At 40.0% G+C, this 26,118-nt stretch overlaps 1 protein-coding gene across 5 annotated transcripts in view; it reads left to right on the top strand.

Moving 5' to 3' along the window:
* The first annotated feature begins 6,568 nt into the window (after positions 1-6,568).
* Positions 6,569-26,118, top strand: part of STIM2 (stromal interaction molecule 2) — a 178,736-nt gene continuing 159,186 nt past the window's right edge. For 2 of the 5 annotated variants that reach the window (XM_067036314.1, XM_059067732.2), the window contains exon 1: positions 9,889-10,382. In XM_067036314.1, the coding sequence (XP_066892415.1) occupies positions 9,977-10,382 (406 nt within the window). In that variant the 5' untranslated portion in view covers positions 9,889-9,976. Of the gene's footprint in view, positions 6,627-7,470; positions 7,492-9,869; positions 10,383-26,118 lie in introns of those variants that run through there. The other 3 variants (XM_067036315.1, XM_067036316.1, XM_059067729.2) reach the window with 3 other exon arrangements.

Genomic DNA, 26,118 nt, shown 5'->3' with positions numbered 1-26,118 from the left:
TAGGACTGTGGTTATACAGCATTCTCTTTTTACCCTTATTACTATATTTTTACCCCATTATGACATTTTTACTGTAAATCCTTATTCATATGTCTCCATCACTAGGTAGAGTTTCTTGGGAGCAGGCAATCTGTCTTTTTAACTTCTGATGCTCAGCAAGTAGCACAGTGACTGGCATTAGTAATCAATTGATACATATATGGTGAAAAAATTAATGCCCTTTGCAAATGAAAGAGCTTTAATGAACACAGGAAATTAAGGTTCTCTTGTTGTTGGGTGGGCTTCTGATCCACATCACATTAACTTTAATTTCTAAATTATTTTCCAAGTTTTAGAATAACCTAATACACTATTATATGCAACTTTTGGTTGGCTCTGAGGGAGAGTGAAATTTTCATTATTTTTATAGCCAGCTCATGTCTGGTACCATGTTAACGGAAGGTTTTTTTTTAAGGGATTATACTTAGATCACTATTGTTTGCCAAACCGTATTTTCTGTTACCCTACAAAATCTGATTGCCTACTATATGCCAGGTGCTGTATTAGATACTGGACTTATTTAAGCTTCAGGATAGTCTTGAAATCTAGGTTTATTATTTTCATAGGCACTGCATTGGGTTGAATTGTGTCCTTTTCCTAATTCATATGTTGAAGTCCTAACCCCTAGTACCTGAGAATGTGACCTAATTTCAAGATAAAGTCTTTGCAGAAGTCATCAAGTTAAAGTGAGGTCATTAGGGTGGGCTCTAATCCAATATGATTAGTCCTCATAAAATGAGAAAATTTGGAGACAGATGTGCGTGGACAGACGGGAAAGTGAAGAGACACAGGGAGAAGATGGCCATCTACAAGCCAAGGAGAGAGGCCTAGGCAGATCTTTCTCTCACAGCCCTCAGAATGAACCAGCCCTGCTGACACCTTGGTTTTGGACTTCTAGCATCAAGAACTGTGAGAAAATACATTTCTGTTGTTTAAGCCGGTTTGTGGTACTTTGTCATGGTAGCCCAAGCAAATGAATACAGACATGTATTAATTTTCTCAATGACAAACAGAGTAGGCTGATCCCAGGGTTGATTGGTGTCAAAGACTTTTTGTTGTATTGCAAAATACACTCCTTGACATTTCAAACTTTGGGTGAGGGGTACAAGAATATAAACCTAAGATACCGAATTTTCTTTATACACTCACTTTGGATCATTTGGCCATTAATTTAACAAAGCCTTTGCAGTTATTTGAATACTTATTTTATACTACTTCTAAGGTTAGTACAGTCTATAAATGAGTTCCTTGCTGTAATAAGTACTTTTTCTTTTATTTGCACCTGTTTCGTGCACAAAGGACAAGATAGGATGGGTACATTTTGGTAAAGTGTGGATAATCTCATGGTTTTATAGTCAATCTATATGCTGATGACTTCTACATGTATACCTCCAGCTTGGGCTTTTCCTCTGAACTCTAGACCTGTATATCCAACTGCTCATTGATGTTTCCACTGAGATGGCTAAAAGCATCTCAGATTGAACCTATCCAAAACAGGCTTTTAACCTTCTCCACCACCCACCCCCACCCCTGCCCTGCTCTTCTCATAGTCCTTGCCATCTTAGTTGATGACAACTTCGCTCTTACAGTTGCTTAAGGCAAAAATGTCAGTGCTATCCTTGACTTTGTTCTCACACGTTGTTTTTAGTTGGCTCCATAAAGCCAGTTGATTCTACTTTCAAAATTTACCAAGAATTTTACTATTTTTACCATCACTTCTGCCTCTATTCTGGTCCAAACTGCCATCACCTCTTGTCTTGCTTGTTACAGGAGACTCCCAACTATTGTCTCTGCTCCTGCCCTGAAGCAACTGGAGTGATCCTATAAAAACGTACGTCAGATCTCATCGTGCTATGAAAAAACTTCCACCATTTTTTTTTTTTAAGATTTTTTTAATGTGGCCCATTTTAAAAGTCTTTATTGAATTTGTTACAACACTGATCCTGTTCTATGTTTTGGTTTTTTGGCCACGAGGCATGTGGGATCTTAGCTCCCCGACCAGGGATCGAACCTGCACATGCTGCATTGGAAGGCAAAGTCGTAACCACTGGACTTCCAGGGAAGTCCCCTTCCACTAGTTTCTGACCTTATTCAGAAGAAAAAGCTAAAGTTCTTACTGTGACCTGGGAGACCCTGCACTTTCTGGCTCCTATTTCTAGGCTCCTATTACATCTACTATTCTCTCCCTATGTCAACTCTAGCCATACTTACCCCCTTGTTATTCCTGGAACAGGCCATACATATTGTTTCCCCCAAATCTTCCTGCTTCTGGGATCCTCTCTCCCCAGATATCTGCATGATCATCTTACCTTGTTCAAGTCTTTACTTAAAAATCACCTCCCTTCACCTTGCTTTTTTTCCTCCTTTATTACTTATCAGCATCTGACACTTGACATATATTTATCTTACATATTGTCAGCTTCCCCAGCTAGAACGTAATTCCCATGAGGTGTGTTTTTCTTTTCTTTTTATATTTCCCCAAAGTCAAGGGCCCAATAAATTCTGGACAAATAGCACTAATTTGTCCTGCTTAGAGAGAGAACACTGAACTGTCATCTTCTTCCTTCTGGATTTGCAGTAATGCTACAAGAATGTACTCCTCCATAATCTGAACCTCCACGTTTCCAAGCTGTTTTCCTTCTTTTCCATGTCAGAAGGCTTGTTCCCAAACAAGCCTTTAATCATTCCACTCCTCCAATTGAAAACACATTCTGGAACACCTTTGTGTAAATATTAAAACATTCAGACAAATGCCTAATTTTCCAGTTCCTGGCAGTTACATTATGTGAAGTATGAGATCATTCATAAACTCACTTGATATTAATTTTTTGAGGGAAGAACTTGAAAAATGAACTGTTTTCTTGAAAGTTTTAACCACACCAGAGATTGTAGAACCATCATTTAATGATGACAGATATTATTAAACAAAGCACGAATAAATATCTATTTTTTTTATTGCTGTTATGTGACTGTGAGCTCCTTAAGTCCTGAACGTAAGGATTGTTATTTTCATCTTTGATCCTAGCATCTAATATATTACCTGACACTTAAATTCAATGTTTGATGCATGAATCATGAAGGGCTTCTCTTAGTTCATAATGCCTTTTATGCCTTGGTCCTCCTATGTCTCTGCCATTACTGTTATTTTGAACCCAAGTTATGTGTCTCCCTGAGTTTGCTTGGTCATAGTCTTCTGTTTGATGCTACATTTGCCATCCAGGAACATTACTACACTGCAACAGCACCCTTCTAGGTTGCAAAAAGGATGCTTCAATCTTCCTTGGAAGGAGGCTTGTTGAAATCTGTGGCTGCCTTGGTGATAGCAGCCAAGACATTGTGTTGCTCTGCTTGCTCAGGTCCCTCATGCTGCTTTGGGGCATGATTAGTAATGTTTTGCTTAATACCTTTAATCCCCAGCCTTTTTTTCCTGGAGGCTCTCTGTTGCTACAGAGGTGGTAGGCACTGCTGGAAGCTGCAGGCTGCGGGTGGACAGTTGGGGAGTGCTGTTGGCTCCCATTCACTTGCCGGCTGAGCTCATGCATGGATAATGCCACTGCTGCTGAGAGTGTGGCTTCCCTGGCAGCTGCCTGAGGAGGCAGGAGCCATGATTCAGAAGTATGGAGGGCTCACAGCTCCTGCAGGAACCTTTGCCTGAACGGAGCTCGGAGCTCCATTGTTCTACCTTCCTCTGTTCCAAAACTCTGTCTCCAGTGTCTCCCAAGTCTGCTATGGAGAAATCACACTAGACCCAGCAGCCAGTTCAGGAGTTCATCCCCTTCATTTTTTTCTACTTCCTTCCCTGCCTCATTTCCCCTTTCCCCTCACTCTTGCTTCCCTGGCATTGCACTCCCCAAGGAATTGTTGTTATATAAGCCTTTACCTCAGATTCTGTTTTCTAGAGAACTGGGATTCAAATATCATCATTGATCATAGGCCCTGATCATAGGCCCTCAGGCATAGGCCCTGTAAAGATTTTTATGTGCTTACTTTTGTGGTATGTGCTCTTATGTTTTTCTTGTGTTCTTTCTTTCCATGTTCCTCTTTTGCACAATTTAAGTGAAAACAAGCTCTTGTCCTTAACACCCTTATGAGCTTAGATACTAACAGCTATTTATGCACCAGGTACCTTTACAACCATTTTTACCTCACAACAACCCTGTCTAGGTACTATTATTATGAACTTTTTACAGAAGAAACTGAAGTTAAAATGTTTAGTGACTTGGCCAAAGTCATACAGTTAGTAAATGGCTATGTGAACTCCAGAATCCATATTCTTTTTTAAAAATTTATTTATTTATTTTTGGCTGTGTTGGGTCTTCATTGCTGTGTGCAGGCTTTCTCTAGTTGCAGTGAGCGGGGCCTACTCTTCGTTGTGGTGCGTGGGCTTCTCACTGTGGTGGCTTCTCTTGTTGTGGAGCACGGGCTCTAGACAGGTGGGTTTCAGTAGCTGTGGCAGGCAGGCTCAGTAGTTGTGGCTCGTAGGCTCTAGAGCACAGGCTCAGTAGTGTGGCGCACGTGCTTAGTTGCTCCGTGGCATGTGGGATCTCCCCAGACCAGGGCACAAACCCGTGTCCTCTGCACTGGCAGGCAGATTCTCAACCACTGCGCCACCAGGGAAGCCCCAGAATCCGTATTCTTAAAGACATCATAGCTCAAATAAGCCTGCAGCAAGGACCTGCCTTTCCTGGAACCAAGATACAGGAGCATCTCTCCTTACAAAGCGTTTAGATTCCAAATGGCTGTACTTATGGCCATGTTTTTATTCATTCAAACTTAATGAGAAGGGGTTTAAATTTGCAGCCTCCAGATGAATTTTCCACAAAAGGAAAGGGAGATGGGAAACCTTTGGAACTTTAAAACTTTAAAACCCTTTGAAACTTTGAAACGTCCTTGCTCATATATGTTGTATGGCATCTTTTCCTAAAATAGACATGTTTTGTATATAGTAAGTCCCCTTCATATGAATGAGTTCCATTCTGAGAGCGCATTCATAAGCCCAATTTGTTTGTAAGTCCAACAAAATTAGCCTAGGTACCCAATTAACATAATCAACTATACAGTACTATACTGTAATAGGTTTATAATACTTTCCACACAAATAATACATAAAAAACAAACACAAAAAATAAATAAAACATTTTAAATCCTCCAGTACCTTGAAAAGTACAGTAGTACAGTACAACCAATGGTATACAGGGCTGGCATCGAGTGAACAGGCAAGAAGAGTTACTGACTGATGGAGGGAGAGGGGGTGGGAGATGGTAGAGCTGAAGGATCGTCAGCAACAGGAGACGGAGGGCAAGCTGCAATTTCACTCACGCCTGATGTTGATGGAACGTGCGTTCGCATCATTGAAAGTTCTCAACTTGAAGGTTCGTATGTAGGGAACTTAATGTACTTTGAAATTGAGGGTAGGTAATTTCCTCCTAGATACTCTCTTCAAGTATTGAAAGGAACACTTTAGCAGCTTTGTGCCCTGTAACTCACAGGTGTTATGAACATTTGATTAGTGCTTTGAGCCCACGGAACCACACTTTGCCGGAAAACAAAAAATTTACCATCCTAAGCTTTAGTTCTAGAACAAATACTTGGTCTTAACTGACTTCAGATTAGGTTAGTAGGCATCTGACTTAGAAGCTTACCTCTTGCATCATACTCCAAGGTTTTTCCATTCCATCAATCACTTTTCCAGTCTCTTGCTGTCAAGAGCATAGGCGTATCATGTTTTACCTGTTGCATAATTTGCCTTTTTGTCTTCAGAATTGTCAGTACTATCCAAGGAAGTCATCTGTGTGCAAATGAAGCAATTCTCATTCTCTCATCATTTTCAATTATGAATATCTCTTCTTTTACCTCCATCACAATTCCACTCTTTTTTACAGGAACTGTCAACTCCTACTGCTTTTGCACTTATCAGATACTACATGATCATTATTATTCATGTAACACCTCAGATTAAGCAGTACCAGAGCCAACATCTTTAATAATAGTAATGACCCCAGAGCCTGCTGACTCCCATAGCTTTGGTGGGCAAAGCTGACTTCGCTCTGATGGGTGGCTTTTAAAAAAAGTTATGTTAATACATTAAAAATTCTTAGTTTTTTATTTCCTACTCTGGATGCACGACACCTTTTAGGAGACTTCCTTTCTCCACTCAAGCAGAAAGATGGTATGAGGTTTACCACCTTCCCTGGATTAGGTGAGTAATATTCCATGCCTATTGGCTTTAGGGGGAAGGAATCTTGCTAATGAGTTACTCCCAATGTGTCACTTTTTTTTAGTGCTTTAATTTATTCAACAATTTGAGGGCCATATTTATACGCGGAGGCTTCACTGATCAGATACTGGAACCATCATATAAGCAGTATCACTTTGGACGTGTTTCCAAAGCTCTCCGGGCCTCGATTCCCTAGCAAGCTAGTGTGGGGAGTTAGTGGGAAAACATAGAAAGGTTGGTACGCAACGGTGCTTCCACCAAAGGGAGCTCTTTGCATTTCTCCGAGGGGCTTAACCAGGATGAGCAAATGAAGCGGGCTCTCGGATGATGTTCTGTCAGCCCCCGATATTCCAGGGACACGAAGTCGAAGGTGAGAAATCCTACTTGCAACCGCCCTCCAGGTCACAGGCGGACCGGAGAAATTCCGTGGGCGGTGCGAGTCGCAAGACAAAGCCCCTCTCGGTTAACCACAGGCTGGAGCTTCCCACTTCTCCACCCACATCCCTGCTCTCGCTCCACGCCCACCCACGGCCCGCCCGCGTCACAACGTCATCGCCTGGCTGCCGGGTGCAAGGATGCGCCGCCCACGTAAGGGGAGCCGGAAACCGGGAGGGCAGCCGCGCGCGGCGTCCCGGAATCGCGGGAGCCTGAGAGCTCGCGCACCTGGGGAAAAGCGGCAGGAGACAGCGGGCATGCGCGAGGCTGCCGGGCGGCGCAGGCGCGCTGCTGGCCTCACGCGAGTGACCAAATCCGGTTCTCCGGGTTGGAGCGGGTGGGATGTCGTGGGTAGTTCTGGCTGCCGGGGAGAAGGGGGAGAAAAAGGTGATGCGGAAGGAGGCAGACTCTTCAGAAGGGCGGATTTGCTTCTGGGATGGAGAGGGCCCGGGTGGACGGATCCTAGTGTGCGTCTATGCTGGGCGCCCCACAGAGTGAGGGATTTGTCGGAAGATGAAATCAATCCACCGCGCAAAGTGCGATGCAATTTTCCTAAGCCAGGAACACGCTTAGAATACACGCCCAGAGCCTGGGGCCAGTTCTCCCCTGGGATGACTACGTGTCTGTGTGCCGGGCACCGCGCAATGGCTGACCTGTTATTTCAGTCTCCCGCTGCCACCAAAAACCCTGTGAGGCGGGTTTATTACGTGGTCCCCAGTTTCCTCTTTGGAAACCCAGGACAGATTATCTTGTCTACAGGTCGCACAGCTGAAATATCGTGGAGTTGCTCTTGCCACCAGGTTTGTCTGATTTCAAAGCTCACTGCTGCCTGTCAGACGCTTGAAGTCATGAATGGGTGAAAATTAGACAATACATTCGGTAAATAAATGGTAAATCGTGAGATTTGGACGTTAAAAAGGTATAAATTAGGCTATAGGAGTAAGTAGGTGTCAGGGAAAAGGGGTCAAAGTGGATTTTGAATAGGATTTGGCTGGAGGTAAGAAAAGGGAAAGCAAAGGCTTGGAGGTGGAACAGGAAACCTGAGAAGAAAAGGAAGCGATTGCTTCAACTGGAACCTTGTCTTTACGTTTGGCTTGCAAATTGTAGCATCTGTAATTCTAGAGATAGGCTTGTCTTCCAAAGCAATGGACTTTCTTTTTTCTGCACCTAGATTTCTGCTCGATGCACAGTGATAACTATTCCTCTGTTCAGCAAGAAGATGCATTCTGGCCACTCATTTAACAGCAGGAAACTTTGGTACCCATGACAAAGATGATAGGAGATGGAGGATGTCTTGCTGAACCCTGGCCTGCCTGAGACAGGTCTCTTTAGTGCTTGGAGGTTCTTCTACCTCTGTAACTCCTTTGTGGCTCTAGTAGTGAGAAGAATAAACAATCATAAGCCCCAATCCAGTACCATCTCAGTGCCAACATCTGTCTTTAAAAGAAAGAGAAAAAAAGCCCATATCATCTTTGTTTAAAGAAGCTTGGACCCAGTGATTTGTTAATTTGTTCGTGGTTTCATACTGCTATTGAAACAGCAGTAACAGCTTGCTCTGCCCAATTTAACTGATTAACTACTACCTTGTATTAGCCTCTAATTGTTTAATGGGTGTAAATTTTATCTGCTAAGCAAGATTGTAAGATTCCCCAGGCAGGAATGGTGTTCTCTGTTTTATATCTCTGAACTGACTTGATTTTTGCAAGTGTCTCACTTATACCTCCTTGAATCCCCACTACTAAGTACTCTGCCTGGCACATGCTAGGTACTCAGTTAATGTTGAATGAAATGTTGCATTCTGGAGAGCAGAAAACAAGCCTGCTATTTCTTTATATTTTTCTGGCCCTCTAGCACAATTATCTCCTTTTGGAGGACATTCAGCCAATATATGACTTGATTGCTGTGCCTTTCAGCAGGGGAAATATAATCTCCCTGATGCCTTATAAAGAATTGCCACCTAAACACCGTGTCCCCAAGAAGTCTGTCAAGAAATCATTGTTGATAGATTGATTAGCCTCAAAGAAATTCTTAGTTCTTTTCTGAAGTGTGCATCTGTCCTTCCACAGTCAGTGACATTCATGGTTATGTTGGTCAGACTGCCTAAGAAATTATTTGGGAGATTGCGTAATTTGAGTATTTTCTTGACTTGAGAAAACAAACCAATCAAAAACCAATCAAAACCCTAACCCAATAACAGAAACCCAATAACAAACAGGACCTTTGCGCTTAGAAACACGGTTTTTCTGTCAACCTATTCAGCTGACAGCAAAGACTCCTTGGGGTGGGGTGCGGTTAGGGAGGTGATGAGGGTGATGAGTTCAGGTAATGTTTGAACACAGGAGAGTAGAGGCTAGACCAAATCTTTTTCAATATTTACATTCAGTGGCGCTAAATCTGGCACTGTCTCCCATTTTTTAGCTGTGGAAACTGGGGGCAAATAACGTTTCTCAGCCTTAGTTTCCTCTTTTGTAAAATGAGGATGAAAACGATATTACTAACTTTTAGAGTTACAATGTGTAAATCTGTAAAGCGCTTAGGATATTACCTGGCACACTGGCACTTAGCAAGACCTTTAAGTCTTCGGTAAGTAAATAAAACGCTATTACCTCCATTTCCATACTGCTATAGCCTCTTGTAAGCCCCACCTATACCGAAATTTTGGAGACGCCGCTGTTTCCGATTACAAGGTTTTCTGACCTATGCAATTATTTTTGCTGCCATCTGCACGGTTAAAAGTCGCCCAAACGATTTTGGATGTCCGTACTTTTCTCCCCGTCCCCTTGGTTCCGGTTCCCGCTCCCCCTCCCCCGCCGCCTCAAGCTTGGTGGGGGCGTGAATGGGGGAGGGGGACGTGAATGGGGGAAGGGGGCATCTCCGCCTTCCTCCCCACTCCCTATCTTTGCTGCTCAGCGAAAGCCTTGGAAACCACCCCACCGCTCTAGTCCTAACCGAAACGCCTCCGGGGGCGGGGCTCGCGTGCCGCGCAGGCCCAATGCAGCCCCGTCGCGCCTGCGCAGTGGAGGGGCTGAAGGAGGCGGGGGATTGGTATGCGAGCGAATGTGTGAGGGGAGGAGGCGTCCGGGCCGAGCGTGGTACTACGACGGGCGCGGGCCGGAGGGGGCGGGGGATGCGCCGCGGCGGCGGCGGCGCCGGCACTGGTGTTTGGAGGCGCCAGAGCAGCGGATCCCAGTCTTGTTGCCGCAGCAGCGCGACTGTCGCGCGCGGCCTGAAGACGACGTACCTTTTTGCTCCTCACCTTTTTTTTTTTTTAAATAACCGAAACCAATGAACGCAGCCGGGGCCCGAGCTCCAGAGGCCGCCGGTGCCGACGGGACCAGGCTGGAGCCCGACAGGAGCTCGCGTCTGAGGCGGCGGGGGCGGCCCGAGGAGTCGCAGGAGGCGGCGGCGCCTCGCGAAGCGGGCGAGTGGCTGGCGGCTGGGGCGCCGCCGCGCTTTCCCCCCACTCCTCCTCCGCGTCCTCATCCCGCCACGACGCCCGGCCCGGCCTCGGGCGGGCTGCGGCGGCGGCGCTGGGCTGCACTGCTGGTCCTCGGGCTGCTGGTGGCAGGCGCGGCGGACGGATGCGAGCTGGTGCCCAGGCACCTCCGCGGACGGCGGGCGGCGGGCTCTGCCGCGGCGGCCGCCTCCTCTCCCGCCGCGGCGGGGGGCGACAGCCCGGCGCTCATGACAGGTGAGGGCCGGGAGGGCGGCGGGCGGGGCTCGGCCGGGCGCTGCGGGACCCCCATCCCCGGGAGGGGCCCGCGCCCCCTGCCCGGCGCCTGCTATTCGACGGCCCTCGTCAGTACGCGATGCCCAGCCGGGTGCCCAGACACCAGCGCCCTGGCAGCTGCTTGGGCGCTGCACTCCCGACGCCTTCCCTCTACCCCTTCATACCCCGCCCTCGTCAAAGCCTCTCGAGGGCAGTCGCTTCCCCGCCCTTAAGTCTGCTCTCCGGTGTTCCACGCTGAGCAATGCGGTGGTTTCTCTTCCGTGCTGCAGAAGAGCCAGCAGGGTCTGCAGGGTACTGGACTGATTTTTTTTTTTTTTTAAGCTGCTGGAAGAAGTCAGCAGCAATGCGGTATTGAGTCCGCCTTTGGTGCTGCTGTTGCAAAGGCAGCTGGCAGCGAGTCTCACAGGTTCAGAGACCCGCTGAGCCCAATGTCCCAGGGGAGGCTGCTGGAGAGGATTCTTTGAGAGTCATAATACTTAGTGGTATTTAGTGGTTCCTTATTAGCATGCGGAAACCTCTAAGTCTGATGTGGACTTTTTGAGGAGTGGGGAGAAGACCGTTTTAAAGAATGGATAGATAGTATTTGCTGGTGGGAGCATCACTGGGTGCAAAGGGTGCAGAAAGCTGAGCAGGTTACCAGGAATATACCGAAAATTTACCAAGTGCAGGATATTCGTTGCTCGTATTTGAGCAGCACAGTTCTGATAGACTGCAACAGCACTTTTTAAAAATATGGAACGTTCTTGAAATTATTGAAAACAGGCGAACATATGTGGTAAGGTGAGGTAGAAAATTGAATCCTTTTAAAGCTTTCCATTGTCATGTAGTGCTGATAGGTTGTGGTTTAAGTAAAAAGGTAAGGATCTTGAAATGATTTCTTTTGGAAAAGTAGTGGAGTTTAAAGTAAGCTTTTTTTTTTTGTACTTTATTTTTAAAAGTACTTTGTAGATTTTCTATATAATTGCAAGACTAAAAAGGAAAAAGTAAAGTGGAACAAGATGACCCATCAGTAATTTAACCAAAGTGATAGTCCAACAGGCGTTTGAAAGTTACTAACAGCTGCTGTGAGTGGAGCTCAGGAGCTCTGTTCTTTAGAGCAAAGCAGCTATTCTCTGGGTTCTATGACAGGATGTTTACTATTCTAGAGAGGAGGGTGTTGGTAAACTTTCCAAGCTCTTTGGAAGTTGTAGTGTATGGAACATAATGATAGGAATATTTAACTTGCTTTACCCTGAAGTATATTAAACCCTTTAAGTGGAAATTGAAACATCAGACTTATCGCTGGGTAATTTTGATAAAACAATTACAGAATGATCAGTATTAGGAGTGTAATAGAGTTTGAGTGAGAGGATAGATTGGATAGTTTTATGCTTGAATAGTCTTATAGTGATTATTGGGAAAGTAGGAAGATAAAACTAGGTTTAATGAAGGTTTAATGCCTCGTGCACGAAGGGAAGGAGCAGAATTACTTGGTTTTCTAGAAGCTATAGGAGTGTGGCTCTTGGTTTCTTGAGCAGAAAAGTTTGGTTAATAAGTAATTGGCTAGTGTTTTATCAATATGTAGTTGCTAAAAGGGCACATGATTCGGAAAATGTAGTATTAACCACTAACAGTATGTTGTGTATCATGTAGATTAGGTCAAGAAAATTACTTAAGATCGAATTTTATTTTAATAAGCTGTTTATAATCCTTCCTTTTGAAGATTTAAATTCCTTTGAGTTATTTATGTTATTGTGAAAAAGGAAAGGTGATTCTTATTGGATGAAAAGTCTGATATATCACACAAAATTAGTTGTGCTGTAGTGCTTTAAAATAAGTTTACTAAAATAATATTGACCCTGGAATTTATTTTTAATATTCTTAATATTCTTTCCCTTTGTTAGAATATTGATTTTAAAATAAATTTTTTTATTTTTATTTTTGGCTGCGTTGGGTCTTCTTTGTGCTCACGGGCTTTTCTCTAGTTGCAGTGAGTTGCGGTGCGCGGGCTTCTCATTGTGGTGGCTTCCCTTGTTGCGGAGCACAGGCTCTAGGTGCACGGTCTTCAGTAGTTGTGGCGCACGGCCTTAGTTGCTCCGCGGCATGTGGGATCTTCCCGGACCAAGGCTCGAACCCGTGTTCTTTGCATTGGCAGGCGGATTCTTAACCACTGAGCCACCAGGGAAGCCTGAATATTGATTTTTTGAATCATGTAAATCACTTGAAATTTAAGATAGTCAAATTACACAGTATACAAGTTAAATTGGGTCATTTTAATAAGTTTATGTAAATAACAGTCAACAAAGTTAGAGCACACTGAAAATTTCTTTGAATTATATGGTCAGTATAGGGCTCCTTCCTATTCTGATTGTATGAATAGTGCTTTCTTTTGTGGTTTCCATTTGTAAATGTTGTGCTAAACCCAGAACATAATTAATTATTGCTATTGTACACTTCAGGAAGTAGAACCATAGACTGAACTTAAAAAATACTGTTATAATCTAGGCAGTGTTAACGGATAGAAATGGAATAGAGAGTTTCAATAATGAAACTGAACTTCATGTAAATGTTGAAAATGGAAAATTCTTGTAAGAATTTTGAGAGAATTGTTCTCTCTGGCTCTGTATTAAAGATGTCATTTAACTGTGAATTCTTAGTAGCTCTGAAAATGACACCCAAATCACTTTCTCTTTTTTTCTCTTCAGGTTAGTATTTTAAATACTTACCTTTAGGAACTTAATAAGAGTTTGCCTCTTACTAATAAAATCTAGAAAACAGTCTTTTCCACTGAAGTTTGCCTCTCAAGAGTTTTACTTTAGAGGTTTAGTGTATTTTAAGAATAAATTGCCTTTAAATCATCTATTGCATGCTTAGTTTTGAGCAAGCAGCTGTTCTTTTAAAGAGAGAGACTGTCACATCAAAATAAACAGGCACATTGTCATAAGAATATTGGTTTATATTTTCTTTTTTTTTTGCGGTACGGGGGCCTCTGACTGCTGTGGCCCCTCGCGTTGCGGAGCGCAGGCTCAGTGGCCATGGCTCACGGGCCCAGCCGCTCCGTGTCATGTGGGGTCTTCCCAGACCGGGGCACGAACCCGTGTCTCCTGTATCGGCAGGCGGACTCTCAACCACTGCGCCACCAGGGAAGCCCCTTTTTCTTTTTTTATATTACCTTTTCAGGATTCAGTGTGTGCAAATGTTTTGATAAGGTGAAACCATTAACTATTTACAATGCTGTGTAGTAAGGGCTTAAGTTATATATATGTGTGTGTATTTATTGATATATAAAATTTTAATATAATTTAATAATAACAATACATTTATATTTAGGGTTCTTACTTTCAAAGTGATTGAAATTTAAAGCAAGTTAGGGATTGGTGATTGAGTGCTTGTTGATTATAATCTAAAGCAGTGTTTGAATAATTCAAAACATCACTTTTTTTTTCTTTTTTGCCTAACAGATTCAGAGTCTATGAATTGATCCCAGTAGGCAGTGATTGATCTCATCCAGATATGGTCCCTGACAAATAGCTTATGAAAGGGCACACATATATACAATAGACATACACATATACATACATATATCGAAGTTTATAGAACACAATTATTTATTCTAACAAAATATGTATATTTTGTTCTATATATGATATATATACATATATATGTTACTTTGAGTAATATTTTGTGAATTTGCACGTGTTAATGTTTTCATTGTGACAATAGTTAAATTCATAGTGTACTTCACATAGTGTTAGAAAATGTTTTTCCTCCTTTTGTGAAGTCACTCTTTTTGAATTTAGCTTAGGATTTCCTGAAGCTGCCCTTTTGATGGCTAGGTCTTCTGCTGTATCCTTTTTTTTCCCTTTCCCATAGTTAGTTAACATTTACCAGTCCCTTTCTTAAAAAAAAAAAAAAAAAAAAAAAATTTTTTTTTTTTTTTGATGTGGACCATTTTGAAAGTCTTTATTGAATTTGTTACAACATTGCTTCTGTTTTATGTTTTGTTTTTTTCGGCTGTGAGGCATGTGGGATTTTAGCTCCCTGACCAGGGATGGAACCTGCACCCCCTGTATTGGAAAGCAAAGTCTTGTCACTGGACCGACAGGGAAGTCCCATACCAGTCCCTTTCTTTACTAGTCTTTGATCATTGCTCTAGGTTGTTTTTTCTTTTTCCTGTTGCTGATTACTGAATTAATGCATATACTCGTATCCCTTTTGATCTAGTCTATTCTGACCATTTAAGAATTGGTAGTAATCTTATTGGTCTGGAAACATTGCATCCCTTGGTACTGTTTTTGAGAATCCTATGGCAGAATTGAGTGGTCTCTGTTGGGAATCCCCTGACACAGGAAAAACTCAGAGGGCCAGCTGGAAAAGTGGGTTCAGGATTTAGTTTAATTTTAACAATAGGATCCACACAGGAATTCTTTAATTTGCTAAAGGTTTGCCTTGTGATTGGATACATGCTAATGTTTTTAGATTAATTTAGACTTTTGAGTAACTGTATCAAGTATTTCGAATATTTCCCTACTCATTGATAGTAATGCAGTGTGGAACATTTTCGGAATGATGCATGGAGATCTATATTTGTGTATAGGGAAGCTAAAGTTTGAACTCATTAAGCTAATGTTAAAATTAACAGCTAATAATATGATTAGCAAGCCATTTTTGATATTCGCCAGAATTTGGACCTTACCTTATTAAGACCTACCTAGGAGATTACTTCTGAATTGATCAGATTTCATCAGCCAAGCAATTATTAAGTGTATGCCGAATACCATGTAGTACAAATGGGAAAAAATACAAAAGAGACTAAGACATGGGTCTGCCTATTGGGAATAATAGGTATATTTATTAAACTATTACTGGCAGTCAGTATTGTGCTAAGTGCTTTATATACATCACTGTTTTTGATTGTGAGATTAATTCTGTTAGATAGTTTATTTCTTCATGTAAGAGATGAGGAAACTGATGCAGGATGATCTTAAGTAACTTGTCCAAGGTTACATTTAGTAAGTAGCAGAGTCTGATGTTGACCTGTGTTTCTTTGATTCCAAAGCTTTGATTCTTAGCTGGTATGTTGTATGCTTCCTTATACACACAACTAGACATAATAATGAGATAGACTGTGATTAACAATAACAGACCTAAAAATGTTGGAGAAAGAAAGGCTACTAGAGACTATTACTTGGAGGAGGGTTGAGTTTGAGCTGGACCTTGATGTATAGATAGGACTTGTGGAGATGAGTGAAAAGGCTTTCAAGGAGGAAACCGTATGCAAGAATAAGGAATAAGTTAATAGTTTTCTTTAGAGTTAAGCATAGGTTGTATTTAGAGTGGCAGAAATGCAAGGAGAAAGATTTGGCCAAATTATCAAGAGCTTTAATATTCCCTAGTTTATTCCCTGTTTATCAAAATGTCAGCACATCTAAAACTGGGGTACTCAGCCATGTGCTGGGGAGTATGGAAAGCCACAGGAAAGTTATGATACATTTTCTTGGCATATTCATTTTACTAGATTATTTTGAAAGCAAACATTAGATATTTAATAGATAGTAATTTAAAACATTTAACAATACTAAACGTGCACAAGTTATGGAAAATGTAAGTTTACTTTAAATTTTAAGGTCAAATGAAAGGCTTAAAAAGGTATTTTGACCTTTCAGAATGTTTTGTTCATGAACTTAGAGTTCTAAATCTATTATCCTGTCAGGGGTTGAGAAGCCCTGTGGTTTTTAAACATGGGAGTGACATGACCTCAGTGTTTGAAAAGCTAAGTCTAGGTGGATGGAAGTGAGATAAGAGAGATAAATAAAGAGGCCAATTAGTAAGCTATATAGAGGTGGAAGTCTTGAAAGTTTAAAAGATACAGTGGCTGTGAAAATGTTTAGAGGAAATTTTATAAAATTTCCTTTATGGTTAGATTAGAAAGGAATCTATATAAAGTCTAAGAAATAAAAATTGCCTTTAAACCTTTAAACTAGAGTTTGTAAAATGACTTAAATTGGTACAAGTCCTTGAAAATAGGCAAGAAGGAACACTTTGTTGTAGAGTGTCTTTATTTCAAATGTGCCTATTTAATTAAAAAATTACCATTTTTGTATATGATTGGACTTATGTGATGATTTACAAACTGTTTATATGAAACTTTTTAGTATTCCATATTTAAAAATGCATGTTTATTCCTTAACAAAGGATAACTGTTTCCAGATTGAACTAACATTACAATGCGTCAGGGTTGAACTCCCCACCAGCCACCATTTGAATAACAGTGTCTCAGAGTACTGATGTATTATTTGTTTCAAAATTAACTTTTGAATTTCATTGTGTGAATTTCACACTTGATCTGTAGATGATTTCAAATGCCAAATCTAAATGATTTGTTCCTTTCCTTATCCTTCTAGATATTTATATTAGTAGGTATTAGATATTCAGTCCGTCTTGACACTTTCTAATCCTACCTTCAGTAACTATTCTCCTTGACTGGTTTCATTGTTGCAGATTTAAGGTTGGTTCTCCTCTAAGCCTGTGTCCTCAGTCTGTGTTCCTCTAGTCTACCTGAACATTTCCTCCTCAGAGAACTTCATTACTAGGAAAGTTCTAAATTGGGGGTGGGGAACCCCAAGCCAATGATTGATTTGACTTTTGGCTTTATTTCATTTGGCCCTTGAGGTCATACTGCACAACCATCATGGCTGCAGTCCTGAGAGTAATTTCCTTTCTGTTAGGCTTTATCAACCATCTTGTCTAAAGTGAAACAACTTTAGGATTAAGGCTAAGATTAGTTTTAGAATGTTTAATAGTGACTTTTCAGTGTTTTCTTAAGATAGTGGTAAACCCCCCACCCCAGGACCAGGGAACCAGAGTATGACTAACACAGTTTACTTGGACTAGTTCATTTCAGAACTCAAGTGCCTGTATCTGTCCCAGTGTTCTTGCAAATGAATTTATCTTTTTGTGTGCCTGGATCTTGGCCTCTGTAACTTACTCTTTTTCCTTTAGTCATTTTAGCTTTCTCTACCTCTCTCTTTGATTTTCCTAAACTTGACATTATATGGAACTGAAAATGTCAAAGAAGATTTTATTGAATTAAGTAAAAACTGGTTTTTAAGTTTTGAAAATATTTGAAGTGAGTATCTTATTTAGGTAATTAAAAAATAGTAAGAAACCTCATCACAAACCCCCAGAGTAATGAAAGTGATTTGTAATTGTTTCTTAAGTGATTCTCAATAAGTGAAAAAGGTTTAAAAATCCTTACTTGAAATTTTTTCCTGCTATTCAGCACAGTGTACGGGTCCATGTTATTGCACTTATGTTTTCTTTGCACTATTGTTTTTCTTTCCTTTCAAAAATATATGATGTTGGGCTTCCCTGGTGGTGCAGCAGTTGAGAGTCTGCCTGCCGATGCAGGGGACACGGGTTCGTGCCCTGGTCCAGGAAGATCCCACATGCCACGGAACGGCTGAAAAAAACAAACAAAACAAAACAAACAAAAAAAAAATATATGATGTTGAGTAATAGATAATCTTAACTTCCTTTTTTCTTTACTCCTAGTCTCCAGCAATAAATCTTTTAATTTTTCCATTAATGACAAGTATGTAATTTTTCCTCTTTTCCTGCTGTCATCTTCATCTGTTCTTTCTACTTTTTTTTTTTTTTGGTATGCGGGCTTCTCACTGTTTGTGGACTCTCCTGTTGCGGAGCGCAGGCTCAGCGGCCATGGCTTACGGGCCCAGCTGCTCTGCAGCATGTGGGATCTTCCTGGACCGGGGCACGAACCCGTGTCCCCTGCATCGGCAGGCGGACTCTCAACCACTGCGCCACCAGGGAAGCCCTTTTCTTTCTACTTTGTCACAAACATTCAGACTGTGTTAATCCTTGATATATCTTTCTTCTGTATTTGTGTGTACCAAATTTTAAAAAAAGCTACTCCAGATCTTTGTCCAGCTGTGGTACAGGTATCCTTTGCTGTTTCTTGAATTTGTTTTTTAAAATTTACCTTGTAGTGTGCATCCAGTATTTGGTTCTAGGTCGGTCGAAATGGATCCTAAAAAACCCAGAGGCTAAAAGTGAGAAAGTCAGACTTCAGTGAATGTGTGTGTATGCACATAGTTTTGAACATTTTTTAGTGACTGTTTTGTGTCAGAATGATGCAAAGAACTGGGAATATAAAAATTGACCATTTTTATTGTTGCAAGAACAATATAAACTTGAAAATTGCTAGAGTGGATTACATGATTTTAAAAATGTATAAATATCATTAAAAAATTGAGGTATAGATGATATACAATATTATATGTTTCAGGTGTACAACAGTGATTCACAATTTTCAAAGGTTATACTCCATTTATAGGTATTATAAAATAGTGGCTGTATTCCCTGTTTATCCTTGTAGCTTATTTTATACATAATAGTTTGTACCTCTTAATTCCCCACCCCTATCTTGCCCCTTTCCCCTTTCGTCTCCCCACTGGTAACCACTAGTGCTCTATATCTGTGAGTCTTTCTTGTTTTGTTATATTCACTAATTTTGTTTTTTAAAATTCCACATATAAGTGATATCATACAGTATTTGTCTTTCTCTGATGTATTTCACTTAGCATAATAACCTCCAAGTCCATTCATGTTGTTACAAATGGCAAAATTTCATTCTTTTTTATGTCTGAGTGGTATTCCATTGTGTGTGTGTGTGTGTGTGTGTGTGTACACACGCATACATACACACCACATCTTCTTTATCCATTCATCTGCTGATGGACACTTAGGTTGCTTCCATATCTTGGCAATTGTAAATAATGCTGTTGTGAACATTGGGGCACATGTACCTTTTCAAATTAGTGTTCTCCTTTTTTTTTTTGATATATACCCAGGAGTGGAATTTCTGGGCCACATGGTAGTTCTGTTTTTAGTTTTTTGAGAAATCTCCATACTGTTTTCCACAGTGGCTGCATCAGTTTGCATTCCTACCAACAGTGTGCGAGGGTTCCCTTTTCTCTGCGTCCTCACCAACATTTGTTATTTGTGTTGTTTTTGATGATAACCATTCTTAATAGATACCTCATTTATAATGAGGTGATATCTCATTATAGTTTTAACTTGCATTTCTCTGATGATTCATGATGTTGAGCATCTTTTCATATGCCTGTTGGCCATCTGCATGTCTTCTCTGGAAAAATGTCTGTTCAGGTCTTCTGCCCATTTTTTAATTGGGTTGTTTGCTTTTTTGATGTTGAATTGTATGAGCTGTTAATATATATTGGGTATTAACTGCTTATTGGTCATATCATTTGCAAATATTTTCTCCCATTCAGTAGGTTATCTTTTTGTTTTGTCAGTGCTTTCCTTTGCTGGGCAAAAGCTTTTAAGTTTGATTTGGTCCCATTTGATTATTTTTGGTTTTATTTCCTTTGCTTTAGGAGACAGAGCCAAAAATTATTGCTATGATTTATGTCAGAGAGTTTTCTACCTATGTTTTCTTCTAGAATTTTTGTGGTTTCTGGTCTTACACTTAGGTCTTTAATCCATTTTGAACTTATTTTTGTATATGGTGTTAGAGAATGTTCTAATTTCAGTCTTTTACATGTAGCTATCTAGTTTTCCCAGCACCACTTATTGGAGAGACTGTCTTTTCTCCATTGCATGTTCTTGCCTTCTTTGTTGTAGATTAATTGACCATAAGGGCGTGGATAAGTATGTAGGCTCTCTGTTCTGTTCCGTTTATCTGTGTGTCTGTTCTTATGCCAGTACCATACTGTTTTAATTACTGTAGCTTTGTAGTAGAGTCTGAAGTCAGGGAGCATGATTCCTCCAGCTCTGTTCTTTCTCAAGATTGTTTTGGCTCTGTGTGTTTCCATACACGTTTTAAAAATATATATATTTTAAAAATTTATTTTGCTGCATTGGGTCTTAGTTGCGGCACATGGGATCTTTCGTTGTGGCGCGTGGGCTCTTCGTTGTGGCGCACGGGCTTGTCTCTAGTTGTGCATGGGCTCTCTAGTTGTGGCGTGTAGGCTCTAGAGTGCATGGGCTCAGTAGTTGCAGTGCATGGGCTTAGTTGCCTCGCGGCATGTGGGATCATAGTTTCCTGACCAGGGATCAAACCTGTGTCTCCCGCATTGGAAGGCAGATTCCCAACTACTGGACCACCAGGGAAGTCCCTCCATACACATATTAAAATTATTTGTTCTAATTCTGTGAAAAATGACCTTGGTTTTGATAGAGATTGCAATGAATCTGTAGATTGCCTTGGGTAGTATGGTCATTTTAACAATATTAATTCTTCCAGTCGATGAACACAGTATACCTTTCCATCTATTTTTATTGTCTTCAGTTTCTTTCATCAGTGTCTTACAGTTTTTCGATTACAAGTCTTTTACCTTCTTAGGTAGATTTATTCCTAGGTATTTTATTCTTTTTGATGCAGTTGTAAATGGGAATGCTTCCTTAATTTCTCCTCCTGATAGTTTGTTGTTAGTCTATAGAAATTCAACAGATTTTTGTGTATTTGTTTTTTAAAAGGAAATGACTGTGTTAGCTTATCTAGGCGCATTCCTGCATTTACTAAAAATATCTTTTAGAATTTTTATTATAAATGCTTGTTATACATTTGCAGTATTGAAAATAAGTCTCCTTTTCCCTTTCTTTGGAAAAAGGTATAATGTAAACAAACATTCTTTTTTGTTCACCCCTTTGTATTACTTTTATTCTTCATTTACAGACAAACCAAAAACTACAAGCAAACAAACAAAAACCTTCAGTGACTTTTATATTCCAATCAGCAAATCAGATGTTTGGAATTCCAGGATTAATAAGCTATTGACTGTGCTTTGTTTTCCAGGAGGAGATATAACCACTTAAAGGGTGATGATACATTGTGATGAGGGTATATGGACATTAGGGCATGTGCTGTATTTAGTAAAATTAAATACAAAGTTGGGAGTCCCTAACTTTGATGAGAGGAGGTGGCTTATTAATGAAGATGTCCCCCCTTCCTCACAGTAGGGGTATTCACTGAGACTATATAAGAGTTTGTCAGATAGGGAAAATTATAATGGTATGAAAGAAGTAAGTTGAGTGGGGAATGACGTTGATCATACACATTGGCATTTGAGAATGCTGGTTGGTGATTGTGAATTACCAAATACCCAGGATGGCAGAGTCAGTGGTCAGCCTGCTTGTAGTGTACGAACATTTGTGTGTGGGATTCAAATTTATACCTGGCATTTTTATGTTTTATCTCATTTAATCCTTATAGAAGCCTTGTGAAATTGTCATCTCCATAATAAAATTATTCCGTATAATGGAGATTTAGGATTGCTTTCAAATAGTTTATGCCTTAAAAATCCTCCAGTGCCAAGGAGTGTTACGACAAAGTCCAGGGTGTGATTAGAAGTGAATTAGGAAATGAGGCTAGAGAAATAGCAGAATTAAACTTTTTTTGTGTGTGGTACGCGGGCCTCTCATTGTCGTGGCCTCTCCCGTTGTGGAGCACAGGCTCCGGACACACAGGCTCAGTGGCCATGGCTCATGGGCCCAGCCGCTCCGCAGCATGTGGGATCTTCCCAGACCGGGGCACGAACCTGTGTCCCCTGCATCAGCAGGTGGATTCTCAACCACTGCGCCACCAGGGAAGCCCTAAACTTTTTGATTAATGTTAAATTCTAGATCTTTATTGTCCAAGGAACTTTATGAGTTCTTTCTTCATTTATCTTTGGTAAATAACCAGTTTTTCATTTTTTAAAATTTTGCTGTTAAATATTCTGAACTCTTAAAAAATACACATTTAAAATGTATGATTTCTGGGGCTTAAGACAAAGGACTTTTTAAAAAAAATTGGTATTCTCAATAAGTGGGTAATTCCTATTTGTACTTTGTTTTCATGAATATTCCTTAAGGATGGAATGTAATTTTTTAAGAAACATAGCATTTTATATCTTGAATTTTTATTTGCGCCATAAGTCTGTTTTAACTAGTGTGGTTAAGAGCATAGCCTCTCGACTAGAGCACGATTTCCTGGGCTTGAGGCCCAGTCGGACAGTGGTTTTGTAATTTAGGGTAGGTAACTTAACCTATTAGTACCGAAATTTCCTTATCTCTAAAATGGGTTTAAAGTAAAAATGAGTTAATCTATGTAAAGTGCTTAGAGTGTGGCAAGTATAAGTGTTCAGTTACTGTTGATTTTTAAAAAAATCTATAGGTATAGATTTAGGAAAGTTGTAGAAATGTGCTGTGATATATTGAGTATTATTAAAATGTTTTATATGCATTTAGAAAAGTAAGTAGGCATAGTTTGAGTCACTTCTGTGATCTAAACAACGATTAATGGTCTGATATTTAAACTTTGTAGAAATAGAAAACTTAAGTATAGGCAGAGATTGAGGAGTACTGTTGTGTTTTTAAAAAGTTGGTTGTATCATTATCTTGTTTTGTACCTTTATTTTATATAATTAAAAGATCTGAAGCATTTAGAAGTTAAAATATCAGTCTTAAAAAGTATAAAGATTTATTATAGGAAAGTTAGAGCATATCAAAAAGTATAAAGTCAACATGTCTACCTCAATAACTAGAAATAATAGTTGTCACATCAGTTAGTCTTTTAAAGATCTGTATGTATATTTATATATGTTTAATAACAGGCTTATAGAATGATTTTTTCTTAATGTGAAGTTATTCAATAAATATTTGAATGTTAAGTATATAGCAGGCATATGATAAGTATTCAGGACATAATGATGAATAGGATTGATGAGGTCCTTGTCCCTGTGGAGCTTGCATTTTGTTTGGGAAGATAGGGGAAAAAAATAATATTTTAATTTGTGAGAAATGCTACCAAGGAACAGAAGAGACATAAGATAGAAAAGAATATGGATGGTCTGGGGACACCTATTAGTTTAGGTAGCCTGGTTAGGGAAGGCTTCTGAGAAAGTCACATTTAAGGTGACATCTGAAGGATAATAAAGAGCTAAGTCTGTGAAGAATTAGGGATGAGCATTCCACACAGGGGTGATAGAAAGGACAAAGACCTTGAGGCAAGAAAGAATTTGAATTGTTTGAGGAAGTGAGAGAGTATCATTTTGACTGAGCATCTTGAAGGAGGAAAGTAGCATGTGATCTGGCTGTACAGGCAGGAAGGACCAGATGGTACAGAGCCTCATGGACCTTGTTTGGAGTTTATCAGTGGGTGATAGGAAGCAGCTGAAGCATTTTAAGGAGGGGAGTGAAGTGATATGATTTACTTTTTTTTTTCCCTTTGGCCTACTGTGTGTGTATGTATGTTATGAAAAAAACATAACATAAAATTTACCATCTTAACCATTTTTAAGTGTACAGTTCAGTAGTGTTAAGTATATTCACTACTGTCTGCTTTGTTTCTATGAATTTGACTGTTTTAGATACCTCATATAAGTGGAATTATTCAGTATTTGTCTTACTGTGACTAGCTTATGTCACTTAGCATAAGGTCCTCAAAGTTCATCCTTGTTGTATATGACAGGATTTCCTTCTGTCTTTTTTTTTTTTTTTTACTGAAGGTATAGGATTTTCTTTTTTAAAACATCTTTATTGGAGTATAACTGTTTTACAATAGTGTGTTAGTTTTTCCTTTACAACAAAGTGAATCAGTTATACATATACATATGTTCCCATATCTCTTCCCTCTTGCATCACCCTCTCTCCCACCCTCCCTATCCCACCCCTCTAGGTGGTCACAAAGCACAGAGGTGATCTCCCTGTGCTATGCGGCAGCTTCCCACTAGCTATCTAATTTACATTTGATAGTGTATATATGTCCCTGCCACTCTCTCACTTCGTCACAGCTTACCCTTCCCCCTCCCCATATCCTCAAGTCCATGCTCTAGTAAGTCTGTGTTTTATTCCCGTCCTATCACTAATCTCTTCATGACATTTTTTTTTTTTTCCTTAGAGTCCATATATATGTGTTAGCATACGGTATTTGTTTTTCTCCTTCTGACTTACTTTGTATGACAGACTCCAGCTCCATCCACCTCATTATAAATAACTCAGTTTCACTTCATTTTATGGCTGAGTAATATTCCATTGTATATATGTGCCACATCTTCTTTATCCATTCCTCTGTTGATGGTCACTTAGGTTGCTTCCATGTCCTGGCTATCGTAAATAGAGCTGCAATGAACATTTTGGTACATGACTCTTTTTGAATTATGGTTTTCTCAGGGTATATGCCCAGTAGTGGGATTGCTGGGTCGTATGGTAGTTCTATTTTTAGTTTTTTAAGGAACCTCCATACTGTTCTCCATAGTGGCTGTATCAATTTACATTCCCACCAGCAGTGCAAGAGGGTTCCCTTTTCTCCACACCGTCTCCAGCATTTATTGTTTCTAGAGTTTTTGATGATGGCCAATCTGACTGGTGTGAGATGATATCTCATTGTAGTTTTGATTTGCATTTCTCTAATGATTAATGATGTTGAGCATTCTTTCATGTTTGTTAGCAATCTGTATATCTTCTTTGGAGAAATGTCTATTTAGTTCTGCTGCCCATTTTTGGATTGGGTTGTTTGTTTTTTGGTTATTGAGCTGCATGAGTTGCTTATAAATTTTGGAGATTAATCCTTTGTCAGTTGCTTCATTTGCAAATATTTTCTCCCATTCTGAGGGTTGTCTTTTGGTCTTGTTTATGGTATCCTTTGCTGTGCAAAAGCTTCTAAGTTTCATTAGGTCCCATTTGTTTATTTTTGTTTTTATTTCCATTTCTCTAGGAGATGGGTCAAAAAGGATCTTGCTGTGATTTATGTCATAGAGTGTTCTGCCTATGTTTTCCTCTAAGAGTTTGATAGTGTCTGGCCTTACATTTAGGTCTTTAACCCATTTTGTGTTTATGTTTGTGTGTGGTGTTAGGGAGTGTTCTAATTTCATACTTTTACATGTAGCTGTCCAGTTTTCCCAGCACCACTTATTGAAGAGGCTGTCTTTTCTCCACTGTAAATCCTTCCCTCCTTTATCAAAGATAAGGTGACCATATGTGTGTGGGTTTATCTCTGGGCTTTCTATCCTGTTCCATTGATCTATATTTCTGTTTTTGTGCCAGTACCATACTGTCTTGATTACTGTGGCCTTGTAGTATAGTCTGAAGTCAGGGAGCCTGATTCCTCCAGCTCCATTTTTCGTTCTCAAGATTGCTTTGGCTATTCGGGGTCTTTTGTGTTTCCATACAAATTGTGAAATTTTTTGTTCTAGTTCTGTAAAAAATGCCGGTGGTAATTTGATAGGGATAGCATTGAATCTGTAGATTGCTTTGGGTAGTAGAGTCATTTTCACAATGTTGATTCTTCCAATCCAAGAACAAGGTATATTTCTCCACCTATTTGTATCATCTTTAATTTCTTTCATCAGTGTCTTATAGTTTTCTGCATACAAGTCTTTTGTCTCCTTAGGTAGGTTTATTCCTAGATATTTTATTCTTTTTGTTGCAGTGCTAAATGGGAGTGTTTTCTTAATTTCACCCTCAGATTTTTCATCATTAGTGTATAAGAATGCCAGAGATTTCTGTGCATTAATTTTGTATCCTGCAACTTTACCAAATTCATTGATTAGTTTTCTGGTAGCATCCTTAGGATTCTCTATGTATAGTATCATGTCATCTGCAAACAGTGACAGCTTTACTTCTTCTTTTCCTATTTGGATTCCTTTTATTTCTTTTTCTTCTCTGATTGCTGTGGCTAGAACTTCCAAAACTATGT

Source organism: Kogia breviceps, chromosome 6 (assembly GCF_026419965.1).
Source record: "Kogia breviceps isolate mKogBre1 chromosome 6, mKogBre1 haplotype 1, whole genome shotgun sequence".
Classification (NCBI taxonomy): Eukaryota; Metazoa; Chordata; class Mammalia; order Artiodactyla; family Physeteridae; genus Kogia; species Kogia breviceps.
Note: the sequence above shows the minus strand (reverse complement) of the source record. Positions and strands in the feature narration are given on the sequence as shown.